The 12,495-nt window shown below is 50.0% G+C and overlaps 1 protein-coding gene across 1 annotated transcript in view; it reads left to right on the plus strand.

The window, feature by feature from the left end:
• The first annotated feature begins 569 nt into the window (after positions 1 to 569).
• The window catches only part of Zc3h3 (zinc finger CCCH-type containing 3), an 82,839-nt gene continuing 70,913 nt past the window's right edge, over positions 570 to 12,495 (plus strand). The window contains exons 1-3 of the mRNA XM_041672649.1: positions 570 to 643; positions 1,895 to 3,179; positions 4,608 to 4,804. Coding sequence (XP_041528583.1) covers positions 598 to 643; positions 1,895 to 3,179; positions 4,608 to 4,804 — 1,528 coding nt within the window. The 5' untranslated portion in view covers positions 570 to 597. The remainder of the gene's footprint in view (positions 644 to 1,894; positions 3,180 to 4,607; positions 4,805 to 12,495) is intronic.

Genomic DNA, 12,495 nt, shown 5'->3' on the forward strand with positions numbered 1-12,495 from the left:
AGACGCCTCCACTGTTTTCTCGAAGTTGCAGCCTTTCCTACTAACTCCACTTAAGGATTTTTAAGGATAACATCTGTTATCAACCGCAAAACAGCCTCCGATTCTTTCCTGCTGTTCTCGCGCTGCCGTAGCAAAGACGTTAAAAGGGCACGCCTTTAATTCCAGTTCCGGAGGCAGAGGAAAGTGAATCTCTGCGGGTTCGAGGCCAGCCTGGTCTACCTAACGAGTTCCCTAGCTATGCTTCCCCAGTCGGAATACATACTAAGACCTTATCTCAATAAAAGTAAAGTAGTAAAAAGGCTTCTTGGGTCCAGGGGAACTGTTGTCCACCTCCTCCATGGACGTCCCAGCGGCAGAATAAAGCGCAGGAATTCGTGCGGAAGCCAGATAACCTCGCCGCCACTTCCGGGCGCTTGAGGATGATGAATCGTTTTTCGTTGTGCGCATGCGCTCTCGCAGGGTTGCCCGGGCGACGGTTGCAGCCCAGCCTCAAATTCACACCGAGTGGAGCCCAGCTTTCCCTCGGCCCCGCCCGGAGGAACCAGTCGCTCAGCGATGACGTCGCGGGGGCCTGGCTGGGCGTCGCGGACTCCGGAGATGGAGGAAAAGGAGCAGCTGCGGCGGCAGATCCGCCTCCTGCAGGGTGAGGGGGCCACGGCCCGGGAGCGCGTCCTCTCCGTTCTTGTAACCGCCGCGGACCCTTTCAGAAGCGGGTGCTGTCGGTGGCGGTCTCCTGATGGTCTGCTTGGGTGGGAGTATGAGCGGCCGGGTCGGGTGCGGCCGGTGGGTGACAGACCCCCTCCAGGCTTCGGGGCTACTGAGCGGGCTTCAGAGGGCTCGCAGGAGACGGCACGGTGGCCTCCCGCGGGTGGTCGCATCAACCGGCCTCGGGCCCCGGCCGGCTCTGGAGCGGTTCTCTTCGGCTGCCGTTGAGTACCTCTCTCTGGATTCGGGCACAGCCCCCTTGTTCTAAGGCTGACTACCCCCCTTGTTCTAAGGCTGACTACCCAGGCAGTAGCTTCCGCAGCTATTTTAAACCCAAGTCGGTCTTTATAAATTTTAGCATCGTTTCCAGAATTTTCCCCAGAGAAAACACTTAGGGGTCTGAAAAGCCAGCGCTGGGGAGAGGCCAGGTGGCCTGTCCCTTTGGGGCTACTTTTTGGGTTTTCTTCACACCCGACCGAGGTATCTCCAAGTCTGGGCGTGGCCTTGCTGTGAGGGTTGAGGCAGACCGCGTGTGTGTGTGTGTGTGTGGGGGGGGGGGGAGTGAACAGGCCTGCGTTCCTTCTCTCCTCCCTCATGGGCTCCATGAGTCACTTCACCCGAAAATCCTTGTGGTGGTGATATCAGGCTTTTTTCTGTGGGAGATGCTGTTAGCTGGTGGGTCGTCAGTGGGTGTATTGTGTTGTTTTTCCTGCTGTCTGTCAAGCACTGGGTTATAGGAACGTCGATTCTGCGGCGATTACCAAGGTGCACTCCAGCATGTTTTCCATGAGTGGGCAAACTAGAGACCACCGTGTTCTTATCCAGGCACTACAGGTTTCTGAGGCCTGTTTTTGCATATGGAGTGGCACTTGCCCTCAAATCATTGTGGTCTTAGGAGACCAATGAACAGAAACAGTTACACCTTGAAAGCTGCATTTTTAGGATAAGCAGACAAAATAACAATGAAGTAGCAACGATGAGGAAGAACACATGGAATTGACAAGATTTGGGTTGAACTTTCTATGGTTTCCAGCACTTAGGGCTTGCTCTCAAGTCAGTAAGGGGCTCAGGAAGGAGAATGGGTCTGGGGTATTAGGGAAGGGTTAGTAGTCTTGCTTGTTGCTGTTTTTATTGTAGGAGGTTTTTTATTAACATCTAGATAACTGAGCCTGTGATTCTGCCTTCTCAGGTCTGATTGATGATTATAAAACCCTCCATGGCAATGGCCCTGCCCTGGGCACCTCAGCTACTCGGTGGCAGCCACCAGTTTACCAGAGTGGCAGGACCTTTGGTGCCCGCTACTCTCGTCCAAGTCGGAGGGGCTTCTCACACCGTGGCCCTTCATGGCGCAAGAAATATTCTCTTGTGAATCAGCCTCTGGACTCTTCGGGCCCAGCCAGTGATCATGCTTTGCAGACATCCCTCAGGTCTGGAGACAGCCAGCATGCTGACTCCCAGCAGTACGTACTGGAGAGACAGGTCCAGCTCAGTCCAGATCAGAATATGGTTATTAAAATCAAGCCACCATCAAAGACAGGCCCCACCAGTGCTTCAGGGGTCCAGCAAGGCTCCTTGGAAGACTATGATGAGTCCTTCTGGAGTGACCAAAGACCCCAGGGAAGTGAGGCTGAGCTCCCTGGTGGACAACTGCAGTCTGCAAGGCCCGGAAGAACCAAGATGGGTTACAGTGTGGACGACCCCCTTCTGGTCTGCCAGAAGGAGCCTGGCAAGCCTCGGGTAGTGAAGTCTGTGGGCAGGGTGAGTGAAAGCCCCTCCGAGCATCGGCGGACAGTCAGTGAAAGTGAAATCACCATCAAGGCACACTTCCCATCGCCTATCGTGCACCAACGTACTGGTGTGGCCCTGGGCCGGAAAGTAGGCCCTCATTCTGCCACCTATGCCGAACAACACATTGGAGACCAAAGAGCAAATACTGGCCGTGCAGACCAGCCAGCTTCCTTGGGTTCGGTGGTGGCTTCAGTCAGACCAGCAACAGGAACTAGGCAGGTCAGGGAGGCCTCACTGCTAGTATCATGTCGACCCAGCAAGTTCCGGAAGAACAACTACAGATGGGTTGCTGCCTCCGAGAAGAGTCCACGGGCCACTCGGAGGGCTCTCAGTCCCAGAACAATCGTGGAGAGTGCGAGCAAGGCAGAGAAGCCACAGCCTAAAGTTGACCCAGAGACCAGGCCTGAGAAACTGGCCACATCATCCAAGCCTGGACCCTCTCCCAGCAAGTACAAGTGGAAGGCTTCCAGCCCCTCTGCTTCCTCCTCTTCCTCTTTCCGTTGGCAGTCAGAAGCTGGCAGTAAGGACCATACTTCTCAGCTCTCCCCAGTCCCATCTAGGTCCCCATCAGGGGACAGATCAGCAATGGGACCTGACAACTTGAAGCCTCTCTTTGGAGAGACACCACTCTCGGCTTACAAAGTGAAGAGCCGTACCAAGATTATCCGGAGGCGGGGTAATACCAGGTGTGCATCTTTCCATCTTGCAACAGCCTAGCTAGGTGGGTGGGGTAGGGCTCATGAAGGCTTTTTGGCTCCTAAATTAGAGAATTTGGAGCCAATGACTTTAGCTTGTGTTCCCTTCCTGTTTCCTTGGGGAAAAAGAAGGCCCATGTTGGGTCTGTCCAGCGCCATGGATGTGTGGCCTACTCTGGGAGCTTCGTGTGTGATTTTGGGTCATGCTTGTAGTAGGAGCGAAGCTGGAGGTAGTGTCATGTCAGGATGTGTCAGGTACAGCTTGAGTGAGTCAGGGCCTGGCATGAGGCCTCAGCAGGGATGGGAGGCAAGAGCTCTGAGACTGGTGATGCTGGCAGGCCTATCATTTTGGGTAGTTTCTCTTCTGGGGTGGGACTGGGTTCAAAAACAGGGTGTCATGCCAGGTTAGGTGCTCGGGGAACAGCACCCCGGGTCTGTCCAGTGTTTAGCAGTATGTAAAAGCTGCGTGGCTATTCTGACGAGACCAGGGGGTTATGTGTCTGAGCTGGGTGGTGAACTAGGGTGCCAGGTGTGCCTGGACTTTCCTGCTCTGTTTTTATTTGAAGGCTTTAGGTTCCAGGAAGTCAGGCTTTGTGGGGCACTGTGTCCTGGCCCAGACAGAAGTGTGCACCATTTGTGTTAGGTTGGGTGACAGTGGAAGGGGCTGGTGCTCTCTGGCCACCTTCAAAGTGTGCTGAGGTGTTTGTTGGGTGACTATCATTCCAGAGGAAGCAAATTGGTTTTACATTCCAGCTGATGGTGGCCAGGGGACCAGGCTGAGCTACTGCTTTATGAGTACATGTTACTTCTGAGATCATTACCCTTGCATGACTGTGGGAAACTGAAAGATGGCATCATAGCCTAGAGTATGTGGTTAGGGGTCAGAACCTTCAGATCAGCTGCCAATGGCAAAAATATTGTCTGCTTACCAGGCAGAGGTCCTGCTTATGCCATCAGACAGTGTTTTTCCAAAAGACAATTCTCTCCTTACCATGAATCCCCCTAAGGAAGTTCTTCCTGCATTCTCAGTTTGATCTTTGACTCTGTGCTCCAGACTTGTGCTGTTTGTAGTTATCTGACCCTGAATCCTATCCTCATAGTGCCTAAGGATAGATTGCTCTTATCAGGCTGTGGTGGGGACCTGGGAGGGGGAGTTTTGGCACAGCCTTGGTGATGTGCTGGGGAGATGGCATCAGGGCCTGGTGGCAGCTCTGTCTCAGGAACGCGGCCCTTTTCCAGCAGTTTTCCCCTAGTCTTGTCCAGGGCCTCACCTGGCTTGGAGAAGGGCTGGGGCTGAAGCCACTCTGCTCTGCTTCACTTGGCGAGTATGGCAACCTGTGCTGTCTCCAGATGAGGAAGGAGCTTGGGCAGATCTACTCAACGAACCTGTTGGTAGTCTTTTGTGTTTTATCTCCACAGCCTTCCAGGGGACAAGAAGAGCAGTCCCTCAGCTACCACCACCAACAAAAACCATCTCACTCAGCGACGGAGACAGGTCCTCCGGGGGAAGAATAGCCCCATTCTGAAGAAGACTCCCCACAAGGGTCTGATGCAGGTCACCAGGCATCGGCTGTGCTGCATGCCATCCAGCCGGGCCCACCACTCCACCAAGGAAGGTATGACAGAGAGGAGGATGTTAGGAACTGGCTGAAGATGGACTGCCCTCCACTAAGGTGGTCAGGAACCATGTTAGGAGGGTGGGGCATGAAACCCAAATAAGAGTCTAGAGAGAGGGGTAGGCTGGACATGGCTGGGTTCCCCTCGGGCAGTTGACAAAAGGAAAAGGATGGATTGAAGAGGCTTACAGCTTTGGGTGGAGAAGATGGAAGGTCTGCTAGTGTTGCCTGGCAGAGTGTGAGGAAGGGCTGCTCACTGGAATCCTCTAGGTTAGCATGATTTGCTTGTGTCTATGTGGTAGAGTGGCATATAGACTGGGGACAGCAAAGGCACAGTGTCCCCCCCAGCCCTACATGGGGGCAGGGAAAGGTGAGGGATGAGGGGTCTTGAGTCCAGTGGCTCCATCTCTGGGGCTTTGGATGTGTTAGGAGGCTACTGAAGCTGTTGCCACTGCTACCACTGGTGGTAGGAATGGATAGCCTCATAATTATAGACAGTGCATAGTGCCCTGGTGTTCCTGTTGCAGGAAGGACTGTGGGCAGTCTTTCCATCCATTCATTCACCTGCTTACCCACAGAGCATGTGATGGGCACCTTGGGATCAAGAATTATCTTCTGGTTCCTGGGGATGCTGAGCCACATCTCACTGGAGACCGGTAGCTGCCCGAACCCTTGTAAATAGCCTGGACGGTTGGTTTTCAGTAGTAAAGGTGTCCTGAGAAGAAGAAAGCAGAAGACTACAGTTATGGGCTGTAGGGAGGGTGTAAACTCTAGGGAGTGCTTCTTGAGGAGCCTTAGGCGGGGAGAGGAAATAGCACTCAGATATGCAGGTGAAGGTAGTGATGGAACACAGATCAGAAGGAAGGCTGCCTAGCCAATGTGCTTTATAGGGTTGGGAAAGGGAATGACCCCAATGGAAGGACACTAGGTCATGCCACAGTAAGGAAAGGAGTAGGTTCTGATTGTGATGTCAGGGAGGAGATAGATGAGGAAGTCAGGAGATATGAGGAGCATCAGGTGGCAGGACTAGGCTAGTGGGCTGGAGTAGACCGTCAGGATGGCTGGTATGCAAGGCCTTGCATATAAGATGTGTGTGGGGTGGGGGAGTTGTCATCTCAGCACAGATGAGCTATGGAAACAGAGGTGCTGAACCTGTAGCTGGGATGACTACTACACAACTCTACATAGACAGAGGCCACAAGGGTAGGCTGTCTACAGGGGTTGGTCTGGCCAGGGTTTTGGCCAAGGAGATGAGAGTGACAATAGTAATCTCTGGGTAGATTTGGCTTGCCCCAAGAACAGGTTTGTGGTTTCCTTGGCTCTCTCATGCAAGTCTTACTGTCTGCCTCTTTTCCTTGCTTGTCCAAGAACTCCAGCCTGAATGATGTTCAAGACCCTGGCCAGTCTGTTTGATTCCCTGGGCTGGGGTCTTGCCACACTGCTGAGTGGAGCTCTTCTTTCTCCAGGTGGGTACAGCCCCCGAACTCATGTGGCTGTTAGAGGTCAGGGTCTCTCAGTACATGGGGTCTGTGGATAAGGGCTGCCCTTTGATCTAGTGTTTTGGTGTCTTTTCTGTTTGCGTTTCTCCAAGAAAATGCATAGCCCTAATTCCAGATCTCCTCTTCATGCTAGTACCCTGGTGTTTAGGGAGGGACCTGATTGCTCAGTAGACTTTGGGTGTCCAGTAGTGGGGTAGCCTAGCTGCTTCTGGCCCACCCCTTCTTCAGGTCACTACTCAGCCCTACTGTGTGGCCTAGCAGCCAGCAGAGGGCGCACTTGCCCCTCTTATCCCTCCATCCACCTTTTTCTGGTAATTGATTGCCTAATTTCCTCTTTATGTGAAAGAAAGCAGATATCAAGTAATTTGCAGCAATAACCTGCTAATGCTGGGCCAGTATCGAAACTCCCCTGTTCATTTCAAGTGGCAGATAAAACACTAATACATAATTATCCTTGCAAATTGGATTGTTTTAAATAACCAAAAGGCTATGGCCAGAAGAAAGCGATCCCATCTCCCTCGAGTTACTCTTGCAGCGTAATTGCCGCGTTCAATCAATTTCCCTGGCATTAGAAATTCCATCACAATCAACATTAAGCTTTATTCATTGTGATGGCTAAGAGCCGGGCCATTTCTCCTCTTTTTCTTAACTGGCAAAATTAATCAGGGAAAAGATTTTAAACATTTACCCGTGCGAAAGAGGTCAGCGCTGCCACTATATTGCTCAGCAGATAAGGGGGCTAATAAAAAGAAAATTGAATTACTAATGATCACCAGGAACCGAGTATATAAAACCTGGCAATCGCCAGTTCAGGAGAAGGAGAATCAATTTTCTTGCGACAAGGTGTGCTCATTTTTTATTTTGGCGCGTATTATCAGCAATTTAATTTGAGAGCGCATAAACAGGAGGAAACAGTTAGGGAATAATGAGCCTGGAGGTGTAAAGTGCCGCAGGATATATGCTGTACACAATTTATTTGGCACAACAGATAATCGCTTTAATTGAATTCAAAACTGCATTGTTCAGCAGCCATGGGGCTGCTCCTGCTTGGGGACCGAGAGTGTCAGGAAGGTTCCAGTCTGAAGTGGTGTCTCCCTTCTGGTCAGCCTTTGGTTGTGGGGTGAGATGAGAGACCCCTGAGGGGGCCTGGGAGGCATGTGCTCTAGGTCGCTGCTGAGACCTGCTTGGTCTGCCTCCCATGGACAGATGCTAGAAAAGGCATTTGGGAGGGATGAATCTTTAGGGATGTGGCGATTGGTAAAGTTACTATGTGATACTCTGCCTTTGGTCGGTGTGGGGATATAGGACCTGGGAGTCTTGGAGTGAGCTCCTGGACTTACTCACCTAAAGGCATGGCCTATGCCTAGTATGTGGCTTGGCTTCCTGAGCTATGTGCATAGGGTGCTGTTTAATCTGACATACGAGTCAACTTTTCACCTGCTGCCCTAAGTTAGGTAACTGCTTAGTATCAGTAAGTCATGGGCTTCTACCCAACAGCCTTTTGGAAACACTGACTGTCCACTGCCAAGAAAAAGCCATTGTGGGTGGACAGGCTTAGAGGTAGAAGAACCTTCTCTTTTATCTTCCCATAATGGATATGTGGCCATTGCTTGTCCTTTTCTGCTTATAGCTATGTTTTAAATTTTTGGTCTTAGGACTTAGTTGAGTACATTTACTGCTCTATCAGAGGACCCAAGTTAAGTTCACAACTACTTATAACTTCAGTTCCAGGGGATCTGTCACCCTCTTCTGGACTCTGTGCATATCTGCATGCGTGTGTGCATGCCAGCACGTGGACATACATATAAAGATCATTTAAAATAAATTAGAAGTATTTAAAAATCAGGGCTGGAACAATGGCTTAGTAATTAAGAGCATATGCTACTCTTCTAGAGTACTCCAGTTTGATTCCCGGCATCATGTCAGGTGGGTCACAGCTGCCTATAACTCCAGTTCTAGGGGAATCTGACTCCTCCAATTTCCATGGCTACCCATACTCAGGCATGTTTGTCCTGTGTGAGCACGTACACAAACACACACACACACACACACTATTGAAAATAAAATGAATCGGCCAGGCATAGTGTTGTACGCCTTTAATCCCAGCACTCTGGAGGCAGAGGCAGGTGGATCTTTGAGTTTAAGGTCAGCCTGGTCTATAGAGCAATTTCTAGAACAGCCAGGGCTACACAAAGAAACCTTGTCTCAAAAAAAACAAAAATAAAATAAAACAATAAAATAAATTTAAAAAATCTTTTAAAGCCAGGTGGTGGTGGTGCACACCTTTAATCTCAGCACTTGAGAGGCAGAGGCAGATGAATCTCTCTGAGTTTGAGGCCAGCCAGGGCTGTTACACAGAGAAAACTTGTCTCGAAAAACAGAAACAAAAAACTTCTTTTAAGCAAACAAACAATCCTTGACTTTGCCCTGAAAATAGAGCCTTCTTAGGTAAAAGGTTAGTTTGGTAGGTTCTGGGTTGGAGCTTTCTAGAGGACTGGATAATAAGGACTAGGTAAATTTTCATTGTGATATCGTGCAGATGGTGGGCTGACCTGAGACCCACCTGCCGCCTACATTTCACATGAGCCACTGGGGCCTAGTTGCCTGCCTCTAGTGCAGAGTCCTCCAGCATGTGGCAGGAACCCTCAGTTCACTGTGGTAGCCCTGTGCTGTGAAGGAACCACTGTTAACATTTATAGGTAAGAAGCAAACCACTCATTTTGGGTCACTGGCAGAAGGATAGGTAAGAGTCTTGGCCTCTTGTCTGGCTGGGTATCTCTCAGTGGCGGTCTTCTTATCCTGTCTGGGGTAAGAGTCTGCTGGGACGGGTGCTCATTCCAGATTCAAAAGTTTTTAAGGGGGGTCTGCTGGCCTCTTCTGGCCTGCAGGCATATACACAGACAGAATATTGTATACATAATAAATAAATAAATATTAAAAAAAAGTTTTTAAGGAAGAGCTCAGGAAGTCCTCCCAATGTAAGCACTATTAACCTCTTCTCTGCCAGTGCTCTCTCTGTCCAGTACTCACTACAAACTAGGTAGCTCTTTGTCCACCCTCAGCTTAGAGCTGTCACCTATGGAGGATTGGGAACCCTCAGATGGTTAGTGTTCTCTAGGAGCCGATCTTACCCTCTAGCCTCTAGCCATCCTGAAGGCAGCCTCCTCAGAGCTCTGACTAGTCTTTCTCAGTTTGGATGTGGCCTGCCTTTATCCTGAGGTAGGACAGCTTCTCTGCTGTCCCTCCTGGCTGTTTAGACAAATGTGCTCAAGCCTGCTGACCTGCTTGATCTCTTGTGCCCATCATCTTCCTTCTTTGACCCCCTTAGAGTGCCTTGTGTCCCCTGCTCCTGGCAGAGTTCCCAAACAGTCATTTATGATATATATCCTTTCAGAATCACTTTTTTCAGTTATTCTGGGGAAGGGCCCAACTTGCCAGGTAGGTATAGTCATAGCTTCACACTTAGTTTGTCCATTGATTGTGGTACTAGGGATTGAACTCAGGGCCTTAAACATACTCAAGCAAATACTTGGCTATTGATTTCTTTTTTTGCTTTTTATTATTTTGAGACAGGGTGTTACTAAGTTTTTCAGATTGGCCTTGAACTCACGCTGTAACCCACAGAGGCCTTGAGTGGTGGGTGCTCTGCTTCAGCCTCTTGAGTAGCTTGGATCAATTACTTCACCTCTTTATTTTTAAAGCCTAGATTATATATGTAACGTAGGCTAAGTATGTAGTGAAGGATGATCTTGAACCTTCTGCCTCTGCCTCCCAGTGCTGGGATTATAGGCATGGCTGCCCTCCTGGCTTTCACTTCTCCTCTTCTGCCAAAGTATTATGGGGCTCTTGCCTCTTATTAGGCCTGCCTCTTCTTTGGCTAGATTTGGTCCTTTAAAAATTCTGCCCCCTTTTGAAGGCCTTACTCCTTGGCCAGGATCTATTCATTCATGGGCCAGATCCCCACCCCTCCATAGCCAAACCCCATCTACTCTGGCCAGACTCTAGATTTTGCCTCTTCAAAAGGTCTTGCCTCTGAAGGCCTTTCCCATCTCCAGCCAGACTTCTCTGAGTAGGCCCACCCATTCTGGCTAGCAGTATCTCAACCCTCCGTGTCACCTCCGTTTTGTGGTGTGATCCTCTTCCCTCAGATATTCAGAGCCCCCTGCCTTCATCAGACAACTACTCAGTGCCCATGGTCAGCCTTCCAAGCCTATCCGCTTTAAGGTCACCATGGCATTCCCACTTCCTTTTCTGCCTTTTGTGGATTTCTGTGTTTATTGTCTGTATTGCCTCACTAGAAACATCCTGCATGAGGGTTTTGTTCCATTCTTGTCACATAGATGTGAGTCTCTTGGTGTAGGGCAAGAATAGGTTGTCTTATTTCATTGCAGAAACCATAGGAAGAACTGTTTGTGACAGGATTCTCTTTTGCAGAGTATTCTGGGTGAAAATTGTTCTCTCTAGTTTTATCACCACATATGCTGGAAGCCAGCTCCTGGCCTCAATCCAGAGCTCTTGTTGAGTGAGCAAGCCCTGCTGGTCTGGGGATACCTGCCTCATCTATCTTAGGCTGCCAGGGTTGGGTTAGGATATGGGCTGGTAGATGTGCATCGTGATGTGTTTGATTGCCTGTTGAGTGCAGTGCTGCTCATTTCGGAGACCTCAGGTCTTTCCAAGGTCCGGGACTATTGGAGCATCATTATATTTAGCAACTGAGGGTGAGAGAGTCTGCAAGGGACTGACCTACAAGTAAAAACAATAGGCCTACCTGTTGGAGATATTATTCCTACCCGTGTCAAATGTGCCTGGTGGGTTAGGGCGGTAGTGGCATGCCTGGAGGGTCTGTGAGCACCCCAAAGCACTGGGTGGCTATGGGATGGCATTGTCTCACCACCTGTGTTACTTGAGGACAGTTAGGGAAATCTAGGAGTAAGAGTGTTGGCAGATGAGAGTGCTCACAGGCTGGCTATACAGCTGCAGTCTCTTAGGTGCCCAGTCCCCTGCTTGGCTCTGAACTGTGTGGTCTCTGGAGAACTGACTTCCAATGGAATTCAGCCAGAGAACCCACACTGATGGCACAGAGGTTAAGGGGTTGCAGCTTGGTTGTGACATCATCTTTCCCTACCTGACCTAGGCTTGGGCAATAGCACTTTGGTGGCCTTGGCTGACTGCTTTCTCCAATGCAGCCCAAGGCATGGGTCTTACCTTGTAGGGGAGCAGAGAGCTGCAATCAGGACCCCAGGATAGATAGCAAGGATGCATGCTGTTTTCTGTCTAGTCATATGGCCCGGCTGAGGCAGCCAGCAGATGGCTGCTGCGAGGGTTGTGGGAGTACATTGGAGCCTAGGGTACTTGTTGGGGTGCTCAGGGGAAGCTTGCTGTACCTGACAGGGAAAGGCTCAGGGCCAGGGATCTGGGTGAGAGGCCAGGCTTGATAGGCACCATTTAATGCTGGATGCTGGGATTAGCCACATTAGCCACAAATTCTAGCACTTGGCTGAGATATTGTGCACATGAAGTAGCTCAGCCTCTTACCTATCTGGTTGGTGTCATTGTCTTGCTGAGGGAGTTTGGACCCTCTGTGTTCTTTGCACTGCTGTCTCATTGTTTTTTTTTGTTTTGTTTTGTTTTGTTTTTTTAAATCTATAAAATTAGAGTTGATAGGCTCCAGGGTCTCTATGCAGATCAAGGAACCTTTAGGTGTTTAGACCAGTGTGGTCTTTCTCTGTGCTCTGTGGTGGCTGCTGCTGTCTGGGAAGTCCTGCCCGATGCCTCGGGGTCTGCGATCTATTGTTGCTCACTGGTTTGCAGCTGGACTGTTCGATTTTACTACGGCAAACACTGTTAAAGGGCGTGAGAGCAGTTAAATCTGGAGTCCTGCTTTCATAAGGGAAAAAAGAAAATGCTGAATTAGGCTCTGGGAAAGGCATCCGCAGCGATCCTTGGATCTTGCATAAATTATCAGGCACGCTGGAGGCCTCCAATTTTACGTTTGTCGCAACCATGCTAATTAATTATCCCACAAGAATTGGCATGAACACACGTGTGAGCTTGCCCCTTCTGACTCCTGCCTTGGAAAGAGTGGTGCTATCAGGGTGGCTAAAGCTTGTAAGACAGCAGGCCTCCTCACCCTCTGCTTTAGGGCAGTTTGGCTAATTCCTCTGTAAACTGAAGTGAGAATAGTTCTCTTGT

Source organism: Microtus oregoni, unplaced genomic scaffold (assembly GCF_018167655.1).
Source record: "Microtus oregoni isolate MIOR12 unplaced genomic scaffold, Mior012 000022F_ref0000154, whole genome shotgun sequence".
Lineage (NCBI taxonomy): Eukaryota > Metazoa > Chordata > Mammalia > Rodentia > Cricetidae > Microtus > Microtus oregoni.